The sequence below is a fragment of the Helicoverpa zea genome, chromosome 25, assembly GCF_022581195.2.
Source record: "Helicoverpa zea isolate HzStark_Cry1AcR chromosome 25, ilHelZeax1.1, whole genome shotgun sequence".
Lineage (NCBI taxonomy): Eukaryota > Metazoa > Arthropoda > Insecta > Lepidoptera > Noctuidae > Helicoverpa > Helicoverpa zea.
The window spans coordinates 430,722-454,798 of NC_061476.1; the positions used below are offsets into that span (position 1 = coordinate 430,722).

The 24,077-nt window shown below is 40.9% G+C and overlaps 1 protein-coding gene across 1 annotated transcript in view; it reads right to left on the reverse strand.

Annotated features, from left to right (window-relative positions):
• Positions 1-24,077, reverse strand: part of LOC124642639 (dual serine/threonine and tyrosine protein kinase-like) — a 48,018-nt gene that overhangs the window by 19,481 nt on the left and 4,460 nt on the right. The window contains exons 2-10 of the mRNA XM_047181187.1: positions 20,133-20,300; positions 18,892-19,052; positions 18,142-18,264; positions 17,297-17,725; positions 14,685-14,848; positions 14,197-14,318; positions 13,534-13,757; positions 8,724-8,840; positions 8,289-8,403 (exon numbers count right to left, since the gene is read on the reverse strand). Of these exons, the coding sequence (XP_047037143.1) occupies positions 8,289-8,403; positions 8,724-8,840; positions 13,534-13,757; positions 14,197-14,318; positions 14,685-14,848; positions 17,297-17,725; positions 18,142-18,264; positions 18,892-19,052; positions 20,133-20,247 (1,570 nt within the window). The 5' untranslated portion in view covers positions 20,248-20,300. The remainder of the gene's footprint in view (positions 1-8,288; positions 8,404-8,723; positions 8,841-13,533; positions 13,758-14,196; positions 14,319-14,684; positions 14,849-17,296; positions 17,726-18,141; positions 18,265-18,891; positions 19,053-20,132; positions 20,301-24,077) is intronic.

Here is a 24,077-nt window from a genome sequence, read left to right on the forward strand (position 1 = left end):
GCGTATCTCCACAGATTCCACCTCAAAAACAGTCCCTCGTGCGTCTGTGACCCCAGCTGCGATGAAACAGTCTGGCACCTGCTTTTCGAGTGTCCAAGGTTCTGCCACGACAGAATGGAACTGGAACACACGATCGGAACCCAGTTAAGTCGGTCCACACTCCACACTATCATGGGGAAACCGGCTACTAGGAAACCATTTCTTGCTTTCGCGAGCAAAGTAGCCATAGTCGCAGCTGCAGCCAACAAAACGGACCGTACTCCGCGAAATCAGAACAGATCGCCATCTGACACCAGCGCGGTCACTACACTCGCCACGACCACCACACCTACAACCATACACACCACCACCATATAACCACATTTAACGTCAACAACAACACAGACAAGAACCACTCAACCGACAACCACAACACAAACGACAACAACACTAACAACAACCACACAACCGATAACCACACAAACTACAACCATACACGAAACAACTACAGAACAGACACCTACAGAACTGACAACCAGGCAAACGACAATCATACACTCAACTAACACAGAACTGACAACCACACAAAGGACCCCTACTAACACCAACTCACAACCAGCGCAGCCACAGAAATCACCCACCAGTCAACAGTCAGCTCCAAGTACCATGCCCATCGTACAGCTTCTGGCATTCGGAGGAGACGGAGTGCCAGGCATAAGACTGCGAGGAGTCGCCTTGTTTATGAACAGGGAAGTGGAAAAACTAGGCATAAGCTTCTGCATAGGCTCGAGTCAAGCTGGAGCTCGAATAACCATTGCACCAGGCCTCGCCGCCCTGATCAACGGTTGCACCACCAAGACAACCATAAAAGGCAGCAAGTACCATGCACTGCCTCAATTGGAAGTAGCCTCTCACCGATGCCGACTATTGCGATTCAAAGGCAAGACGATCGTAATACTCGAGTGGAGAGAGGAGACTCCATTCACTCAGGCGTCCTCACTGCTGCAAAAGATCGCAGAGGATGAAGAAGAAACGCCAGCCACGGCTCGCACCATAAGCGTCGACGCGATGGCAGTTGGATGGAAAAGGGGTGACGTCGCAGACCGCTTCGGCTGCTTGAAAGCCTCGGAACACCATGAGGTGGTAGTATACGAGGACAGAGGGGAAACCTTGAGTTTCCTTAAAGTCCCCGGAAACCCTACAGCCGGCGCGACGAGCCCCACAAAAAGTCCAACTGCGCAAAGCGGGTCTGAAAGAACCCAGCAAAAGATAGCTGCTGAAAAAGCCGCAAAGGAGCAAAGGAATACCACCAGCAAAGAGGAGCACGCTCGTGCGCGGAATCGCCTTAAAGCTATCGGTTCTTTCCTGAGCGCCATGCTCCCATCGGTCAGTCGCAAATCACCAACAGCGAAACAGGAATCAGCAGTGGAGCGGTTTTTCCGAAAAAAGCCCAAAGAGCCCGAGTCACCAAAGCCTAAGCCTACAAGAGCAGACAAGGGGCAGGTCAGCCCACCGACCCTCGCGATGAGTCTGGGCACCACGGACCATGTCAAAAGCGCTTTCCTGGAGTACGTTGCAGTCGTAAGGGCCACAAAGGAGGTAAACCTTAGAACTTGCAACAAGATCATGCTGACCTTCCGTCGAGAAAATGAGGGTCTGCTCCGGGTATTGCTCAAGGAAGCAGAGGCGGCGGTGTACGACAACGCCAACTCCCAAGTCATTGCGGGGGAAATGACGGGGTCGTACATGGCTGCCTACAGCGCAAAGAACGGTTTCGTGGCCCTGGACGAAGAAGCAACGGAGCGAACTGGCAAAATAAAATTCCAGACGCCACACGATGACCCGATAGTGGTTACCGCCAAATGTACCAAAATCATGCTGGAGGATAGTATCCTTGAAATGGTACAGACCGTTTCTGGGACCTCAGACACCTCAGCATCGACGGAACCTTGGGCGGTACCCAATATCAGATGGGTAAATGGGGTGCCGGGGTGCGGCAAAACTACCTGGGTGGTGAAACACTTCGACGAGAGGAGGGACGTCGTAGCCACCACGACAACTGAAGCGGCCAAAGATCTAAGAGGAAAGCTTGCGCACCAATTGGGCGAAGACAAAGGTGCGCACTATGGCCTCAATTTTAGCCAACGGGTTCAAGCCAAATGAGAAATGTCACCGCTTGACGGTAGACGAAGCTCTCATGAACCACTTCGGGACCATAGTCATGGCAGCAAAGTTGTCTGGTGCAAGCGAGGTGGTCCTCATCGGAGACGTGAATCAGCTACCATATTTGGACAGGGATAACCTTTTTCCATTAAAGTATACCCGTCCATATCTGGTGGCTGGCATCACACAGGAGCTGCTCTGCACCCACCGTAACCCGATGGATGTGGCCTTCGCACTCAGCGAGATATACTCAGGTATATACTCCTCTAAAACGTCGCTGTCTCATGTTCATTCCCTGAGCTTGAAGGGTTTTACGGGAGCGCAAATACCGACCACCGCCCAGAACACCCTATTCTTGGTTCATACGCAAGAAGAGAAATCTTCTCTTATTAGCCAGGGATACGGGTCCGGTGAAGGGTCGCGTACCTTAACCATTCACGAGGCTCAGGGACTGACATACGACAGCGTCGTCATCATAAACACTAAGTCCAGGAAGCTCCAAATTCATGACAGCGTCTCCCACGCGGTAGTGGCAGTGTCGAGACATACGGCTAGCTGCGTCTACTACACAGATGACGCCGACGATGCCACTGGCCGTTTCATAAAGCGAGCGATGGACGCGCCAATAAAAACGGTCGTCGAATACAACCTCAAGACGGCCATGCAACATCGAGACTCCACTGTCATGTTAGCCCTACTAGCACTCGCAAAGTCCCTAGTCGCTAGCGGGAAATGAGACCAATCCCCAATCCGTTCCTGTCCCAAAATCGTGTTTAACTAAGTTGCCAAAGTCCATGAATATAGTGTTAAGTATTGTGTAAGTAAAAAAAAATTTCTGTATACATATATATATAAATATTAAAATAAAAACGTAAATACGCGGTGGACTCACATAGTCTTAAGACTAGACATAAGTTTGTGAGGCCAAGACGGCAAAAAATTATAATTAAATAAAAAAAATGTAAATAAAAGCGCGGACCCTCAAGTCTGCGGTAAGGCTTTATTAATAAAAAAAATAAATAAAAAAAATAACGAAAATTCACTTTTAATACCTAATTATACTTTAGCAGCATGTTATTCTAGAGAAAATAGTAAAAGAGGTGGCACATGTATTCTAGTCAATAATAGTCATCAATTCAACGAACTAAATAGCATTAAAAAACTGTCTATAGCTGGAATATTTGAATGTTGTGCAATTGATTTAATGACATATAAAACGATTATTGTGTGTATATATAGGGTACCTAAAAGTAATGAGTTGAATATATTTTTTGAACAGTTAGAAAAAATGCTAGACATCCTAAAAAGAGAGGCTCCAAACAGAAATGTTGTGATTGCAGGTGATTACAATATAGATTCTCTAAAGCGAAATTATACTTTACTAGAATTAGAATGTCTGTTATTAAATTATAATTTGAGGTTGGAATTGTTTCAGCCAACTCGACATGCAAGTGGAACTTGCATCGATAGCTTTGCTCATAATTTTGGCAAGAAGTGTCTCAGGTTATTGACTTTGGTCTGTCAGATCACACAGCGCAATTTTTAAAATTACCAGTAACTAAAGTCTTTTTAATAGATCAATGGCGAATAAAAAAACGTGATTATAGTAAATGTAACTTACAAAAATTTAAAAACTACTTGCAAGATTTATCATTCTCAGGTATTTATGATACGGATAATCCCAATACCGCCTATAATTTGTTCATGCATACTTTTAAATTAATATATAATTTATGCTTTCCTATAAAAAAAGTTACTGTCAGTATTAAAGAGAAACAACAATGGGTATCTAATCACGTGGAATAAAAATTTGTAGTAAAAAAAAGAGAGCGCTAATGTGGAACTATCGACATAATAAAAATATAATTAATAAAAATAAATTTAAAAAATATTCAAAATTGTATAAAACCATAATTCATTTAACTCAAAAAGCACAAAACACTTATAAAATAAAAACAGCATCTAACAAATCAAAAGCTACATAGGCAATCATTAATAAGTCCAAAAATAATGTACCAAAAAGTGTTATCAGTTCCATAAAAGTAAGCGACAAAACTATAACTAATCCACAGGAAATGGCAAATTGTTTCAACAACTACTTTATCGAAAAAGTTAAACCCATCGTCTCGGGGCCAGGTGAAAAAGTAACGTCATTAATAAGTCATTCAAATAACTCGATGTTTATGGCACCAAGTACAGCGCACGATATCCTTAAAATCATCAGGTCACTAAAAAACACCACAAGCGTTGGACACGATGACGTATCCACTCTCGTAGTTAAGCATGTTGCATCTGAAATCTGTGAACATTTAAGTTACATCATGAACTTGTGTATTAACACAGGACTATACAAAGACAGTCTTAAAACGTCAATTGTAAAACCGTTATTTAAGAAAGACGATAAACAAAACATGAATTGCTATAGACCCATAGCACTAATTCCCATTATCTCTAAAATATTCGAAAAATACATTTATGAACAAATTTACAATTATCTAGAGAAATTTAACATCATACAAATAATCAAAAAGGATTCCGAAAGAATAAAACAATTAATCTGGCAATTTTCGATTTCTTGAGTGCAGTCATGAATAATGTAGACAATAGGACACCCGTATGCGCTGTATTTTGTGATATGACTCAAGCATTCGATTACGTTAGTCATGACATTTTATTAAGAAAATTAGAAGCATATGGTATCCGTGGAAATGTACTAAACTTAATAGAATCATATCTTAAAAACCGTAAAATATACACTGAGGTATCCAAAATTAATCCGAAAAGTAAAAAAGAAGAAAGGTTTAAGTCAACTAAACGTGCAGTTGAATATGGAGTTCCCCAAGGGAGTGTGTTGGGTCCGCTCTTGTTCATAATTTATATAAACGACCTTCCAAAGGTGACTCATAATCCCATTTCTCTTTTTGCAGATGACAGTACAATAACTATAAAGTCTATTAACAAAACCACATATGAAAATGAAATAAATAATACAGTAAAATCAGTAATAGAATGGCTAAATAACAATAATTTAAAAATAAATCTAGAAAAGACTAAAATAATGCACTTCAGCCAAAAATCAGCTGCGCCAGATATTAACATCACATACCAAGGGACAGCTATCAATAAAGCTGATACTACAAAATTTTTAGGTATTATTATTGATAGAAGTCTTAACTGGAAAGCTCATACAGATATATCAATAAGAGAATCAGCTCCTCATCCTATGCTCTCTATAGACTCTCTCGAGTTATAACTAAAGAAGCGCTCTGCACGGCCTATCACGGTATTGTTGGTTCAGTCCTCAGGTTCGGAATTATATATTGGGGAAATTCAACAAATAGAGAAATCATTTTCAAGTCACAGAAACGATGCATCAGAGCTATGTTTGGGTTAAAAACCACAGATAGCTGCAAACCATTTTTCATTGAACACAAAATATTGCCTCTGCCATCACTTTTCATATACGAAGTAGCAAATTTTGTTCGGACCAATCCACATATTTTTAAATGAAGTCGGTTAAAAAACAATCGGACATTGTAATTCGTAACCGTAGGAAAAATGATTGCCTCAGTATAGTGAGTTCAAAAACTACCTTGAAGAATAAAAGTGTTTTCTGTTTGGCGCCCAAAATCTATAACAAAGTACCCAAAGCAATAAAACAAATGCCAGATACAATGTTTAAAAAAAATCTTAAAGGGTATTTAATAAATAAGTGCTACTATAGCATACAAGAATTTTTAAGTGAGTGATACACACATATTTTATATTTTAAATTCTCTTTAGTGATTGTTTTTATTTTGAGTCTTTTCTTTAATTACTTACATATTTTAATATTGTTTTTTTTTTTATATATAGAGTCAATTTTAATATCTTAAGATAGCTTAAGAACCATTTGAAATTTTGTACGCCATCATAAGGCAAAACATGAGTTGATACTACTTATAACACCTATGCTTTGTACCATGTTTTACAAAATAAAGTATTTTTATCTTTATTTTTATCTTTAAAGCTGGAGAAGTCTACCCAATTGGCTTTAGCATAGTTGAAACGCCGTTTGAAAGGCACTTCCAATGGTTTGACAGCTGCCTGAACTTGACACATTATTGGTTTATGCTGAGTTCTTGGGATAGGATGACAGACATATTTTACACACTGAGATATTATAGGTGTACTCGCAAAAATCAGATCTGGGTTATAGCCTCGTTTCCAGCGACTGCTGTTCAACGACGCTGGCAGCTTGGCACTGTGTAACAAATGTAGGTCGTTAGCGTCTGCCCATTCTTCGACAGCCACTCCATCTAAGTCAGTATCACGATATCCCCATGTTTCGCTGTGACTGTTGAAATCACCTACCACAATTTTGACTGAGTGGTTTGTAAAATTGGGAGGTTCGCAGAAAATGAAGGGTTGCCCTGGGGGCTTATAGATTGCAGTTACAGAACAACTACCGAAACTTATCGATAGTAGTTCGATGTTATGGTTGTTTGAAACTGACACAGAAGACACTAATGTGTTAGGCTTCGTGAAAATAGCGCTCCCATATTTGGGGTGTGGTGTCTCTGCAGCAAGGGTCATTCCTTGTATGTGAGGCCGAGTTTGATCCGGGCCTCGGTGGGTTTCCTGACACCCAAGATGTCGCAGCGTGTTTTCTGGCAAAGCTCTGCCAGTATTACAGCCTTATCGGCAGAAAACCCTTCTATGTTTATAGAGATTACAGTCAGAGCGGGCTCTGACAATTGCCTGGTTTTTGGCCCTGAAAAGGGCCTTTGTGGTCCTGAAAAGGACCGGTTGGATGTCGTTGTTGCCATCGTGGTGAAAGGATCAGCCAACCTGCGTTACCGGCTCGCTGTCCTCGCAGGTTGCCCAGGGTGCGCCGGGCGTATAGAGATGAATATGATACACCGCTCGGGGAGGCTCCTTTCATGCACCCCGATATATTATTATGTCTCGAGGTTAGATTCATTTTGTTTTAGGCATGATGACAAATTTTTAAATTCCTTTGTATGATGTAGGTATACGTCTATTTTATATGAAAAATTATTAATTTTAAGAAAATGCGAAGTTTTTTTATCAAATAATTGCATTTTTCTCTGTCCACTTTGAATCCGGCGCGAAAACGCTTGTCAGTGTCATGGCGTCACTTGTGACGTCACGACTGAAATTACAAGACGCAAGTAAACAACGCTCGTGCAATAATTAAGTTTTTTGTGTTATTAAATATGAATTCGAAAGGGCATAGGTGTTGTGGGGACCCCCAGTGTAAGAACACATCCAAAACAACTCCTGATAAGTTATTTGTGTACGTTCCTCACAATAAAAAAATACGAAACAAGTGGCTTAAACTTGCCAGGCGAGATTCAAAAGCAATATTGCCCAGGGTACAACTTTATTTTTGTGAAGATCACTTTGATGTAAGTTATTACATAGTTCTCTAGATTCTAGCATAGTTTATAATGTAAATAACTATTTCGAGGTTAGGTTTCATCTCTCATTGTTTTTTAATTAAACTAGTATACTTACATGGAAGTTTTAACATTTCTAAATTCAGCTGAACAAAAATCTTTATTTGATGCCAAAAACTTTCCCAGCATTATGATATCAATTCTAGGCAAATTAGCGTTGTTTGCTGTTGTTTGATAAATCCTGGCTCCATAACTCGTGTTATATACAATTAATTAATTAAAAACAAAGATCGCAGTGGAAGTTCACAATAACGAAATGTGACGTTCGCGCGCTTTCGCGCGAGTTGTTTTGAGAAATGACGTCACGAGCTCTGATTGGTGTTCAAGATATCATGGCGGATTGCCTTATTTCGTAATTTTATTTTATAAAAATACATATTAATCACATTATTAATAAAGAAAACAATGCGCGTTTTATATTCCAAGCTTCAAGTTTAATTTAATAAATATATTATTTTAATGATTTTTGATTACTGTCATCATGCCTATTGTCCTATAAGCGTTCTAGGTTCGGTCCCAAATTCGGGTTTTATACACATAATAGTGCTAATTTTAATTAAAATTAATCAATAATATGATTATTTTACTGCGATTTAAAGCTTTTGGGTGCAGTCAAATTATTGATATAATATTTGTATGATTAGTTTAATTAAACTCCAAATAAAAATATATTAAATACATTACCATCCACACTCCAGTCCATATAGTTGACTTCGGCTCTCATCTCTTCTAACACTTCTTGCATCATTTTCAGTAATTCTCTCTTCTTATCCCCTTCGGAGAACTTTTCGTTGATAGTCTGCAAAAACACACAATTACAATAAAATTCTGACTTGTTCTAATAATAGTCATCAGACTCTAAAGAAGAAATAATAGATAAAAAAACTTCCCAGTTTTATTTATTTTTAAACCAGACAGTATTTTTACAATCACAAATCTAAAAGACTCTATTTCATTAGCTTCATACACCTTTAGACTGCCAGCCCACGTCAAACTCTTTGGTAGGACGTGTGCATCGCACTATTGCTTTCAATGTGTTATTTTTATCTCCTACAAGAAATTGGTCACCAATCGGACGTGGACGGGCGGCATGACAAAGAATTAGCAATACGCCCTAACCTCGTATAGCTGTTGTTCTTGCCTGGCGACGTACTGTATCTTCTTGGGCACCACCTGCAGCTCCCGCGCCATGTCGAACGAAGCCAGGATGAATTGTTGTAGTAGTTTCACGTGTACCTATAATATTATATTAACAGTTAATAATAATAATAATAAGCCCCGCAGGGCATCTGAGGCGGATGACGGGGAGTAGCGACCCCGCGGGGCTATATATCCGAGTGCTCCAGGGAGAGTATACTGTCCCATCTCCGGCTTGCCGGAGTGAAGCATGACGTGGGATAGGTCTCCCGCCTCTTGGCTTGCCTTCATCGGCCGGTCAGAGTGGAGTCGCTAGAGCAGGGTTAGCAGCCCGCTCGGAGGGTAGGTGCCTCGTGGTAAGTGGCGAGTGGGCCGGTGATGCTGGACCCACAGGGAGCGCGTGATCTGCGTTTAAAGTCCGCCGAGGTATCCTCACCCTTCAGCCGCTCATGTACCTGTTGCCCCCTTGTTGCGATTTAGCGACTGATTCCCGGGGGCCCAGTAAGTGAGTTGGCAAGTCTCCACCTGCCATTTTTACGTGTATTTATTACATTGTTATCGGCAGGTGCCATAGTTCCCGTAGTTTCCCCATTCCTTGTCCACTAGCATCCCATCACAATAGCCCAAGTAGTTTACATACATAGTTAGCAATAGTTTAGCACAGAACCGGGGATTGTCCTTGGGTACATTTCTATAGTGTATACAGGGATAATCGTCGGTTTTGTGTCACCATTTCATTAAAGTTGTCTCAAAAGGGCTTCAGCGTGTTGGCTTCGGCCCCACGTTCGCCTCCCAAAAATCCGGGACTCTGTAGTCCCGAGATCTAGAAGAGACATACATTTACAATAATAATAATCTTCCACGCCGATTTCGGCAACGGCGACCACTTCGACCCTAATGGCGTGCGTGTGCTCTCATGTGGCTGGAGTATCCAATTTTGTGCGTGAAAGTCCGCGCACACTGCGGACATGTCAGGGTACCAGCCACAAAGTTGTAGTTGATAGCTACAGGTGGTCGAGCTTTCAACTCATCTCGTTTGGCATCCAACTCAGAAAGCCGGCGTGCTTCAAAGTCAAAGACTTTGGCTTTAACGCGGCTTCTCCAGTCTCTGCGGTTGGATGCCAGGTTCTCCCACTGAGACGGTTCAATGGAACAACTTTTCATGTGGCGCTTCAGCACATCCTTGTATCGCAGCAGCTGTCCGCCACGTTTCCGCTTGCCCTCCTGCAATTCGGAGTAGAGGATGCGCTTGGCCACTCTAGTATCCGGCATGCGCAGTACATGCCCGCACCAACGAAGCTGTCTCCTCATGAGGTATGCTTCAATGCCACCTACATTGGCTTACCTCAACACTTCTGTGTTACGCACACGATCAAACCAACGGATATTTAATATTTTGCGCAGACATTTGAGGTGGAAGCGGTCTAGTTGCTTGATGTGGCGTCGGTACGGTGTCCATGTTTCCGCTGAGTAGAGTATACAAGGCAACACAACTGCCATATACACAGAGACCTTTGTGGATATCTTTAGGTCATGGGAGCTGAAGACCTTCTTGTCGAATTTGCCGAAAGCAGCGGCTGCAGCACCAATTCTGCTATTGATTTCGGCGTCAAGGTCGCACTTTGCTGTTATAGTGCTCCCCAAATATCGAAATTTATCGACCTGCTTCAGCACATCTTCACCAAGCATAATGGTCAGTTCTTGACGTCCGTGATTGTCTAAAGACATCACTTCTGTCTTTTTGATGCTGATTTTTAGACCAAATGTACAGCACTGCTTGTGAAGGTTCGTGACTAGCTGTTGCAGGACTTCAGGGGATTCAGCCACGAAACAGAGGTCATCTGCATACATAATGTCCTGTATATGTGCATAGGACACCTTTGTGGTCGCCTTGAGTCTATTCAGATTGAAAAGTTTGCCGTCAGTCCGATAACGAATACGAACTCCTTCAGGAGAAGAAGTCAATACTTCCCGGACTACAACTGCGAAATATAATGCAAACAATGTGGGAGCCAGGACACAACCTTGCTTCACTCCACAGGTGACGGAGAAGAAGCTCGATTGGTCATCTTCAACCGCTACACAGATTAACAGTTAGAATATACGTGAATATTCAAGGGCTATATCGAGGTATTTTTTTGAATGACTGCGCAAAAGTTGTTGCGCAATTGCGCATAACCTTCAATAGTTGCGCAAAGTTATTGACGGAACTTTTCAACATACGGAATGAATTTGAATATTATTTTTTGGACAAGCTATTTATATGGTATATTAAAAGGTATTAAAAGCTTTTATTACAAAATTGGCTATATGTATTCAATGCTATCTGATAACGTTTATACGTCTGCGAGTACATATTTCAGTCAGAAAAACTGTGTTCATCAGACTCCTTTGTTTTTACCAAAGAATCGACTTCAATAAAATATGTATAACTAGCTTCTGCCCGCGACTTCGTACGCGGATCCTGTCCCTTATGCCAGCGACTATGGGGTCAGCAAAATCAAAGATCTGAATAGTCGCAATAGACGTGACCATAGGGATAAAAGTAGTGATTCTAATTAGACCGCATTTAAGTTGTGTGTGGCAAAAATATTACACGTAGGTATTATTTCGTAAAAAAACATTAAATAGATGACAAAGTCGTGGTGACTTAGTGGAATTCGTGGTGGTTTAGTGGGTAGAGAACCAATCTCTCAAGTATGAGCGTGCGTCTTTGATTCCAGGTCTGGCAAGTGCCTGCCAATGCAACTTTTCTAAGTTCGTATGTACTTTCTACGTATATTTTGGATACCAATGACCGTTATTTGGAGGGGATGTTAAACTGTAGGTTCCGACTGTCATTGAACATTCTTGGCAGTCGTTATGGGTAGTCAGAAGCCAGTAAGTCTTACCAAGGGGTAACCGGGTTGTGGAGGTCAGATAGGCAGTCGCTCCTTGTAAAACACTGGTACTCAGTTGCATCGTGACTGGAAGTCGACCCTAACATAATTGGGACAAAGGCTCTTGAGATAATAACGACAATAATAATGAGATATAGGCACCGCAGGACATCTGAGGCTGATGACGGGGAGTAGCGACCCCGCGGGGCTATATATACTGAGTTCTCCAGGGAGAGTATACTGTCCCCCATCTCCGGCCGGTCGGAGTGAACCATGACGGGGGTAGGTCTCACGCCTCTGGCTTGGCTTGGCCGTCCAGAGTGGAGTCGCTAGAGCAGGATTAGTGGCCCTGCTCGGAGGGTAGGTGCCTCATGGTAAGCACAGGGAGCGCGTAATCCGCGTTTAAAGTCCGCCGAGGTATCCTCACCCTTCAGCCGCTCATGTCCCTATTGCCCTCTTGTTGCTATTCAGTGACTGGTTACAGTAAGTGAGGTGGCGAGTCTCCACCTGCCGTTTTTACATGTACCTAATACATTGTCATCCACTAACATCCCATCAAAATAGCCCAAGTAGTTTTCCTCCATAGTTAGCAATAGTTTAGCACAGAACCGGGGATTGTCTTTTTTTTAACGACGTCCACCGGGGATTGTCCTTGGGTTCATTTCTATAGTGTATAAAGGGATAATCGTCGGTTTTGTGTCACCATTTCATTAAAGTTGTCTCAAAAGGGCTTCAGCGTGTTGGCTTCGACCCCACGTTTGCCTTCCAAAAATTTGGAACTCTGTAGTCCCGAGGTCTGGAAGAGATATACAAAATAATAATGAAGATAAAACGCAACAAAGTTAGAGAGTGGAGGCTCGTGACGCCACGTCTAGGTATGTAAAATTTGTACTAAGCAGTGACTTAACACGAAATTCAAGCGTTGTTGTATCTTCGTTATTATTTGTTTGTGAGAGAGAGAAAAGAAAAATGCGTGTCCATTATTTTAGGGTTATCTAAAAGACGGACTAATTACTTATTTTGATTCACTATACCTATTTCATAACATTCATTTCTATACATTTCAAGTGTAGTATTGCTCTTGAAGTTCCACATCAGGTGTTCCAGATCTTCGATGTTTACACGTCAATAGAGAGTGCTTATCAGATTGAACCACTTTTGCTAAAACGTCATATCTTTATAAGCTATAGTCTAGCTGGGCTCCTGGGTTTCCACATTAGGTGTTTTACATCTTCAATTTTTATAAGTCAACAGAGAGTGCTTATCAGATTGAACAACTTTTGCTAAAACGTCATACCTCTATATGCTATAGTCTAGCTGGGCCCCTGGAGTTCCACATCAGGTGTTTTAGATCTTCAATTTGTATAAGTCAATAGAAAGTGCTTATCAAATTGAACAACTTTTGCTAAAACGGCATACCTGTATATGGTACAGAGAAGCTGGGCTCTTGGGGTTCCACATCAGGTGTTCCAGATCTTAAAATTTATAATCTCAGCTGAAAATGCTCATCAAATGAAACAATTTTTGCCACGGCACCATATTTGTATCTCTTATAGTTTTATTGGTCTGTTGGAGTTCTGCATCAGGTCTTCAAGTTTCGAAGATAAATTATAGCCTATATGTTGACCAGGCCTAATACTGATACAACAAAGAAAAAATCATTGAAATCCGTTCAGTAGTTCGGAAGATTAGCGTGTACAAACAAACAGACATACAGACATACAGACATACAGACAAACAGACAGAATTTTTTTTTTGGATTTGTGCTCCATTACTGTTTCTAAACCCCACCCAATTATTATTTTTTTAATATATTCAATGTACAGACACAGTTTTTTTACAGATTTATTATATGTATAGATTACACCCGAATTTAAGAAGCATAAAAAGCCTTATCTATAAAAATCACTGACCTCACTCAACCTCGTACAATACTCCAGCAGATAACTTTGACAGCTATCGGCAGCAAACTTCACGACCGTGGTCAACAACCCAGTTCTACTCTTGACAGTGCGCTCCGTCTTCCCAGTATCGTGGGGACTCTGTACCGGGGACACGCGGATTTCTGGACGAATGATGTCAGAATCGTCCAGGATTATGCATTGACTTTTCACGTGGTGTTTTGGTGGTGGGGTTGCTGGAAAAATGGGATTTAAATAGGTTATCCTTATTTCTAAAATAATATTTTTAGAGGATACATTTTTATTTTTTGCTTGTTGGCAGGCTTGAAACCCAACACTAGTGAACTGATTTGAAAAAAAAAAATATTTAAAGTAAGTAGGTAGTAGTACACAATCACATAGGTAACATAGTTTATATATTATCCGGATATCGGCAGTAGCTCCCCGGGACGTACGAGAAATCGCGAAAAACTTCTTGCATGTTATAAACTATAGCTATCACCAATGGTTCCACCAGCATATTAATAGTATCCTTTACTCTCTCTCAATAAATGGGCTACCTAACACTAAAAGAATAATTAAAATCTGACCAATAGTTACTAAGATTTGCGTGTTCAATCATACATAAACAAAAAACAAATTCGAAAGCTTTCTAATATTAGTATAGCTACTTACACATCATCTCCCACTGGTCCATGAGTTCGTTCATGAAGGCGTTCTGCTCTTCAAACAGTCTTTTGTCCTCTCCTTTATTTTTCTGCTCTGCGGACTTCTGCGCTTCTTGACTTTGTCTGGAACTGAATAAATGCTTATTTATTAAAAACAAGTCTTATGAGCTTTAAAAAGACTTTAAACCGAATTATGAATAGTTTACTTGTTGCGCTTAAATTACTGTGCTTTTTATTGTCAGCCTATTAGAATATCTACCCTACCAAAGAAATATACTCCAAGAACGGAATTTCTCCTTTCAGTAGTTTATGAGTTTATTATGCGTCTGATAGACGCGGCCGAGCACTTCTGAGCTCCAAATGAACGAAACTACTGAACCAACTTAAAAAACTCTTTCACTGTTGGAAAGCTACAACATAACCGGATGATACAGGTTATATTACCGCGAGAAACATGTATTATTTTATAAACAATCCAAAGTAAGAAAATGTTACCTAAATATCCATTTCAAAGCGTCCACATTGATCCTCTTCTCATGCTTCTTGTTATCTTCTGCGTGGCCTTCTGTTCTGTTCATGTCTTCGCTGTTAGAGAACAGAACGAACAGGACTTGGGAGTTTGGATTGATCTCCTTTATCTGATGCAGATCTAGGCAGTTCTGTGAAAAATAGGCGTGGCGTATGAAAAAATAATTAGTCCATCTTTAAGTTAACCTTAAAATAGAGGGCGAAGTTTTTATTTTCTTCTATATATAAATTCATATCAATAAAGGGGTCGTTCGTCGTTTCGCCCCACAAGCGATTGGCACCGCGGTGCCAATCGACGAAGCACAATTTTTGAATGGGTCGATTCGCCCCGCGGTGCCAATCGACGAACTACCCATTTGGAATGGGTCGATTCGCCCCACAATATGGAACAGTTCTTTTTTTGAAAGGGTGATTGCAGCAAAGAAGATAAGCAGTTTTTATTATAAATTTTTCAGTGTAGTATCATCACCTACTGAAGTTTTATCCAAGTGGTGTACTTCAAAACCGAAAAAATGCATTATTGTATCTGAACTTTTGAACTTTTCTAGTACCCAGTGTTATCTTACAATGTACTAGGGCAGCATAAAATACCTGAAGTAAATCCCTCGGGGCGTCTGTGAAACTGCGTGGAATAGCTAAATATAATATACCTAATATAACAAAATTCAGAATATTTTCGAAGTTAAAAAGCATAAGCACTTACAATTACTTAATTTCATGAAATCTGGTAGTTGTGAAATTTTTCACAGCTCAAAATTGTCAGGAGGCAAAAAGACTTAGATCTTTTTCATAATTTTCATTAAAAAAAAACTCAGTTAATAAGTCGGTAATATAAAACGACTTGTTGAATGCAACAATCACATTACAACTCAGTTAACTGGAAACTTACTGTGCTTACCATTACTCGGAGACCATAATTTTACCGACGTAGAATTAACCCCTCTGCTCGACAAGGTTTTGACATATGTCTTTACCGTTGATCGGCGGGATATTTTGAATCGCGACATGGAAGTTAATTTGTACTAACTTTCAACACATGAATTCTAAGTCCGTAATGCCTGATCAGAAGTATTTTAACTATAAGTAACTTTAGAGCTCACTTATTTGACAACAACGTAAAAATGGCAGGTGGAGACTCGCCAACTCACTTACTGGGCCCCCGGGAATCAGTCACTGAGTAGCAACAAGAGGGCAACAGGTACATGAGCGGCTGAAGGGTGAGAATACCTCGGCGGACTTTAAACGCAGATCACGCGCTCCCTGTGGGTCCAGCATCACCGGCCCACTCGCCATTTACCACGAGGCACCTACCCTCCGAGCGGGCTGCTAACCCTGCTCTAGCGACTCCACTCTGACCGGCCGATGAAGGCAAGCCAAGAGGCGGGAGACCTATCCCCCGTCATGCTTCACTCCGGCAGGCCGGAGATGGGGATAGTATACTCTCCCTGGAGCACTCGGATATATAGCCCCGCGGGGTCGCTACTCCCCGTCATCCGCCTCAGATGCCCTGTATTATTATTATAAAATTATTAATCAATTCTTTATTTTAACGAATCGGATCATTCGATGCAAAACTTCTATCACCGTCGCCATCTTGTCTATGCGCCTTCAAATCAAATCAGTCTAACCAAAGGGTATTTATTGGGTTGCCCGGGTAACTGAGTTGAGGAGGTCAGATAGGGCAGTCGCTCCTTATAAAGAACTGGTACTCAGCTACATCCGGTTAGACTGGAAGCCGACTCCAACATAGTTGGGAAAAGGCTCGGAGGATGAGGATGACTTTGTCTAAAATGCTGAACTCCTAGTACCCATGATACGTTAAAATAATCTCAATTTTGAAGCAAAACGTAAATAATGGATAAGAATATTTTTACTTATAATATTTCTGATGAAAATTATGAAAAAGATCTAAGTCTTTTGGCCACCAATTTACCAACGTTACTTTCTTCTCATGGTAATCTGGCCCGTGCATTTTAGGCTGAGTTTACTAGCCAACTGTTAATGAACCTTCCCTTGGTTTCCCCCCCTAATCCTTTTCAACACAATTCACTCACATTTACACTTCTGCTCTCCTGGTATATGATGTCAATTTTCGTAGCGACAGTACAAATAAATAATTGTAATTGACAATATATGAAATGAGTTAACCAAATGTTTTGCTAAGTGGTGCCAATCGACCTATGCTTAAGATATCTTGGGCCATTCGCCCCGAATAAAACAAAACAAAATCTGTGGTGCGAATCCACCCATTCAAAAATTGTGCTTCGTCGATTGGCACCGCGGTGCCAATCGCTTGTGGGGCGAAACGACGAACGACCCCAATAAAGACGTCAAATGTTGTGTTAAAGACGGACTATTTAAAACCATTTTTTTTAGCGCTTTGTCTGTCCTATTTTGGAGGTAAATCCTATCTTCTAATGAAGACAGATCCTAATGAAATTGAAGAATAGTATAAAATCGAATGTACACTAAAACTTTCTTACGAGAAAAGTCGCTTGATTATTAACATAAGGATTGAATTGATGGACTCCCATAGCAAAGCCATTAAGACTGAGAATAAAGTAAGCAAAAATCCTCACCTCCCCCGAAAACACAGCAGGCTCCCTACTCCCACTCCACTCTCTCTTCACTTCACTTTTATCACCATCCCCACTCTCACCAACATCACCACTATTTTGCACTCTGGCCATAGAGTACAAATTGAAAGTATTCCAAAAATCCTCCTCACTTCTCGAAGTAGTTATAGTCCCACTAATATTCTCACTAAATATATTCTTTCCAATCTTATCAATACCATACAAATATACGGGATTAAAATTCTTTAAAATGCTGTCCCGTTTTGAGTACAATTCTGCGTGGATTTTCTTCAATGTCTGGTGACTGGAAGCTCCTGGGTCTACCTCCAGGTCTGGAGGCAGAATGATCCGGAGACCATCCTTCAGGAATTGGTTATTTATTTCAATTTCTAAAATAGTTGTGAGATCAGTCTTATCTTGTCTTATTAGGTCCTGGAAAATAAAAATAAAATCGTTAGTGTGATTTCATGCTTCAATAACCTATCTATATTTTGGCCTGCTTACTAAGATAGAATTTTTGACTAGCCCCCTACTGTCAAATTCCTTTCTGTACTAAACAAATCTAGCAGATAGATATGCTATCCACCTATAAAAACCATTTTCCGAATACCTGGAAACCTGTGCTATCTCTAATCTTTACAGCTGAACTCAAGTATTTTACATTGACTCATGTACCGGTTCTACAGAAAATAACTAAAGAAAATAATTATACAGAAAATAACTACTTCACCCAAATGTTCAAACAAAAACTTAACGAAAACTCGGCTGTTCTCATATAAAGGGATCAGCCAACTGCGCAGGACAGGCATTATAGTGCACAAGTACACTTCAATCTGACATATCCTCACCTCAACGGGCAGTGTATCCCAGGGCCGCTTGTTGCACTCCAGCTCCTCAACCAGCTCGAACTCCGAGTTGCCGAGGGTTAAGTGCACCTGCCGCTGGTTGCCGCTGCCGTATTGGATGCGCACCTGAAGAAGAAATCAAAAATCGTTTATTCAAAATTTACTGGAAAACAGCATTTTCTGAACGAATTTACAAAAGACCTCAAAACGTCCTCCCACCCTTCACACCACTTCCTATGTGTTTTTGCTGGGAAGAAGTGGCGCAATAAACTCGCCAGCAACACATAGAAGAGGAATATAATATTTTACTGTTGAAAATGATATCAAGATGAAAATAAAACCATGACGAGGAAAGTTACTGCTTTCGCCCTTGTACAACTTCTTTGGAGAGGACTTAACGATAACGACTAATACGAAAAATTGCTGAGAGATGTCCCAAAGAACCAGAACGCCTCAAGTCGTTATTTCACTCGTAACTGATCGTTTTGGTCATGCCCAGCTTACGAATTTGACCTAGAAGAAGACGCCTGACCTATCTGCATTATAGCATCTTTTTACTTACCAGTCTAACCAAGGGGTATTGGGTTGCCCGGGTAACTGGGTTGAGGAGGTCAGATAGGCAGTCACTTCTTGAAAAGCACTAGTACTCAGCTGATTCCGGTTAGACTGGAAGCCGACCCCAACATAGTTGGGAAAAGGCTCGGAGGATGGATGAGTATCTTTTTACTTACTCGTGATTTTCATTTTCCTTACCCATCGACACCCCCGCGGCGGCGGCTCCGGCAGCAGCTTGTGTCCCAGCAGTGCGTGCAGCAGCCTCGCGCGCGCTGATGGCGACGTGCCCAGCAGCACTAATGCTGTGCAGCGCTGGGACTGGTTGCCCACTTCCTGGACTGTGGTGAATACTTGCGGATCTGGGGGGAAAAGTAAATTGAAGGATAAGTTCAAAGTACCTACATAACATTGATGCATAGTGTAAACGTCGTAGTTATGACAAGTCACCGATCCGGCGACTTTGACTTAGCCACGAGTTCTTCAAAAATAACTAAGTATGTATGTCTACCTACATGAATAACTAATGGACTAGGAAATGCATGGATAGCTGCAGTCACTAATTATTTTCCGGCAGTGAAGGGAAGCAATACTTTAACTTCGCAATTAAAACAATTTTTCAATACTTTTTCATACGTAAGTCATCATCCATCCTCCCTTATCCCTATTTTATTTTGGATACGCGCAGCATGTTTTCTTCTTCCACACTCATTTACCTGCCGTCATCTTACGAGTAACATTCATTCACAGTCATATTGACTTTCACATAATCCATCCATATCGTTTCTTTGGTCACTTTTCCACATGCATGAATAAGGACTAATCTATTACGCAATATGCAAAGTAACCAGTAGAATGCTTCTTTAATCTAATAATAAACTAATGGCGAATGGGTGATCTCACTGTGACGTCATAATAGTCATAAAGTCATAAGCACAGTGAGTTTAATGTTCGCGGAGTTACGAACAGGAAAAGGGGATTTTTTTGTAAGTGGTCATTAAATGTACTCATCATTTTGTGAACAATAGTTTGTAGAACACTAAGGGCATAAGGAAAATCAGACTAATACCCACCATGTTCCTTTTTAAGCCCTTTACGTACCAAGGCCGCGGTAACTTTTTCGAACAATCCCGCACCCATAGTAGGCTTTGGCCCTGGTCGGTCCCACAGCAGTTTTGTAACTATCTATGAGGAGCAGTGAAATAACGCGCGCCGCCGCCGCGGACACGGGCCTGACAACTATTAGGCCTGAGTCACACCGGAATTTGCGGCGGACGCGCGCCTCGCGCATCTTGTTGATGTTTTCGCACTCGCGGCTCTCGATAGCTGCCATTCCGGTGTAACTCGGGCCTTAGGAGACTGTATAATACGACTGTCCGCCATCACTGGCGCCCAGCCCTAGTGTAGCAGACTAGCGGGTTACAGAACACTGCTCTACCTACCTGTGTGCAGTATATCAGCGACATCGTGCAGTGCGCGCTGCGTGTCGCGCACCAGGCCGCGCAGAGTGCGCGTGCGCGCCGCCACTCGCCGCGACCACACGCTGCCGCCCGCCATCACTGGCGCCCAGCCCTACCGTGGGGATTTGGGGGGATTTCATGCGGTGGTACCTATAAGGACAATGATTTCTTTAGATAATTAGTAGATATACAAGCAGTTCCTATAAAAATATTTCAGGATATCATTTTTTTAAGGCAGCATCTCCAACGGGTAAAATTAGGTCCTTTCGTCGCCCATCAGTTACCATGCTAAGTGTCCGACTCTAATATCTTGTAAATAAACTGTAGGATAGTCAAGTGTTATCCAGTTAATAGTCTTAATCATTTATTATATGAACATTCCAACGCATTAAATGCATGCATGGAGGAAATTGCGCAACAAACTCTCAAGCAACAACTCATTTTTTTACGCCAATTTATTTACTACCAGAACACTAATCTGGTCAAGTCACTGCGCAGTTACTCCGTTACGGATTTTAAGCATTATTTTCCTTAAAACAACAAAAAATATACAGGTATCCTAAGGTTTCAGATTACTTTAATTGGAACACATCTCGGGCGAGAAGGACGATAGACGGTTGTACCGAACGCACCGAAACATATGACTCACGCCCTATCGGAGCGTTGCGCAAGAGTGTCTGCGTTCGCCGTCAACTTATGTGATAAACAACAATGCTATATTTCAAGTATTACCTAGTAAAAAATACTCAGGTTCTCGTCAACTACCCTTGTCAGCCATTGGCGACGAGCGCCTATGCAATGCGGTTTTGGTCTTATATTTTGACTATTGCGCAGTTACAAGAAGCCAACTTCAGAAAGGCAAAGTTATTTGACAAGAGCTGCTCTTCTATGAACTTCTCCGTGTACCTACCTCAATAAAATCTCTCTCTCCCATATCCCGGTAAAACGAATGTATCATTCTTCCAAGTACATAATATCAATGTGTCTGTCAGTCCGACTTTCAGGCCAATACTATTGAATCGACATGAACTTTATGTACACAGGTGACACACCCTGAAGAAGTACATAGGCTACTTTTTATCCTGATGAGGGAAGTTTCCCTCAGGGCGCAAGTAGGAACCGAGGAGAGCTAGACAGTAATAAGATATTTGATTAAGGAGGACATACAAGATCATCATATGTTATCTACGTTCACGAAACAGATGCGAGTGAAACCGTAACAAGCACTAGTCTAGGAGGTACATGAAAACAGGTGACAAAAACGCGTTCAAGTACATTTAATTTAGTGCGTTTAGAATGCTGCGCGTGAGTTGCTCGCAACACTTTCGTTATAGTTGAGCACAAACGCAGAAGTACCATATGATGCGGTTGTGTGATAAGAGCCAGCCATAACAATTGTTGTTAAACGTAAAATTATTAATAAATTAATAGCCTCAGGAACATTCATCAGGAACTTTTCTGACACAAACTTCAACTTTCGGTTTCGTAGGCCTCGGATAGCAATAATATCTTGGAGAAATTATAAGTAGCCTTTATTTAGCATATAGTGTTAACTGTCAGATAAATGATACTCGTGATTTTAAAGTTTTTAAATGTCAGTACATTGTAACAATTCCATGACATGTAAAGTATGTAAATTGATCCTGATATCTAAAGCTATTTTCACAGCTTCTAATTCAACAACTAATCCTTCGGTAATCTAACTATGATGTGTCTTTATCGTCACGCCGATGATTGATATAATGAATCACTATTTCAGCCCAGATTTTGTAATCACACGTGTTAAACTAACTGCGTCGTTCCATCCGAATGAAAACACCAAACGTGCTATATTTCCTCGTTTACCTATGTGTCTTTTTACTGTATCATCATCATCTGCCTAGTCTTTTCCCAACTATGTTGGGGTCGGCTTCGTCTAGCCGGGTGCAGCTGAGTACCAGTGTTGTACAAGGAGCGACTGCCCTATTTGATCTCCTCAACCCAATTACTCGGGAAACCCAATACCCCTTGGTAAGACTGGTTGTCGGACTTTGGTAAGACAGTCTTTTTACTGCATCTACAAAACACAATAGTCTTGAGCACTTTGAAATTGCAAAGTGTACTCACCTATGTTCAATCAATTATAAGAATTTGTCAGTCGGAACACACACATGAATGTCTTTTTGAAGTTAAGCATGGATTCTTCAAATTGCAATTACGGTATTGCCCCATTCACTGCATATGTAGGTCTTAAGTTACTGCCTATAATATCTTTATCCTTAGATTATAATGAAAGCGTAAACGATAAGAAAAATTAAGGCAATAAGGATAATATGGGGAGTAGATAAGGATTTATCAATTCTTAGTGCTTACTTAGGCACGTGTGAGATATATATATGATATAACAATGAACAAAAAATACAAAAAAAAACTACAAGTCATATTCAGGAATACTGGCTATCATAAAAACATCTTTGGCAGTCGTTACGGGTATTCAGGAGCCAAAAAGTCTGACTACCAGTTTTACCAAAGGGTATCGGGTAGCCCATACAATTGGGTTGAGGCCTGATAGGCAGTCGTTCGAACACTGGTTCTCATCTTTGCTGGTTATACTGGATGCCAGCCCCAGCATAGTTGAGAAAAGGCTAGACAGATGATATTATTTGTACCTTCTCCCTTTTATCTTTAGCTACGAATACTTTCTCTTCTCACCTTTCAGAACGTGACTTGCATTATCTATGTGCAATACATTAACCTCTTGAAACTATGTTGATTAGCAATAATTACATTAATTGCACTATTATCTTTTTAAAAAGTAGCTAGTCTGGTTACTGAGTACTTTTTTATCAACATATTCCTGACCCCAAACACGTTTACTGTGTGCATTGGGCCCTAGACTTAATTCGATTAGAATACCTTTGCTTAAGTGCTAAAAGAAAACTGGTAATTAGGGATTATATTAAAGTTCTTTTCACTCGAAATATTCTTTTCACTCGGAATTAACTTATACAGACTACTTAACTATCACAAGTGATCGTCTAGTTAGATCGATTTTTTCTGCGCAAAATTATTTTGGTTTTGCAATTTTGTGCTGCCCCATTTTATTTCACCTATTCTTTGTAGGTTTATGCGAAAAATCTGAAACCCGTATTCCACTTCAGCTAAACCATATCAAAACAACAAACAAACATTTAACTACACTCGTCATAAACTGGTCCTTATGTCCCTAAGTAACTGGTCCTTCGAGACCTCAATAAAGTACAGCGGACATTAACTACGTGGTCACAAGGTCAGCTCAGACTCGATAACCCACAGGACAAGTACCTTGAGAGGAGAACAAACAAACGTCACTCGGACTAAAGTAAACAATATACATAGTAACGTTACTTGTCATCTTTGTTTGTTGAGCAGTGATAGCTTTTTAATTGTTGAGATGTATGTTATGTTACAGCCTTTTTATCGTCCCACTGCTGGGCACAGGCCTCCTCTCACACGGAGAGGGATTGAGCATTAATCACCACGCTTGCTCAGTGCGGGTTGGCGATTTCAGACTTTATAGTCCAGGTTTCCTCAAGATGTTTTCCTTCACCTTTTTATCAGCCATTGGCGTCTAAGATATACGTAGAAAGTACATACAAACTTAGAAAAGTTGCATTGGTACTTGCCTGACCTGGAATCGAACCCGCGCCCTCATATTTGAGAAGTTGGTTCTTTGCCCACTAGGCCACCACGACTTTTAATTGTTGAGATAGGGTGAGAAAAAATGTGATGTCATTTTATATGCGTATTGGTGAAAGGGCATTTGGATTTCTTCGAAATAATCTATATTAATTTTATAAAGATGAAGTAATCCCAGGAACTACTGGTCGGATTTGGAATTTTTTTTCAGTGTTAAATAATAAATAGCCCATTTATCGAAGGCGTTGAGTGCAGAAGTCTTCACGGGCC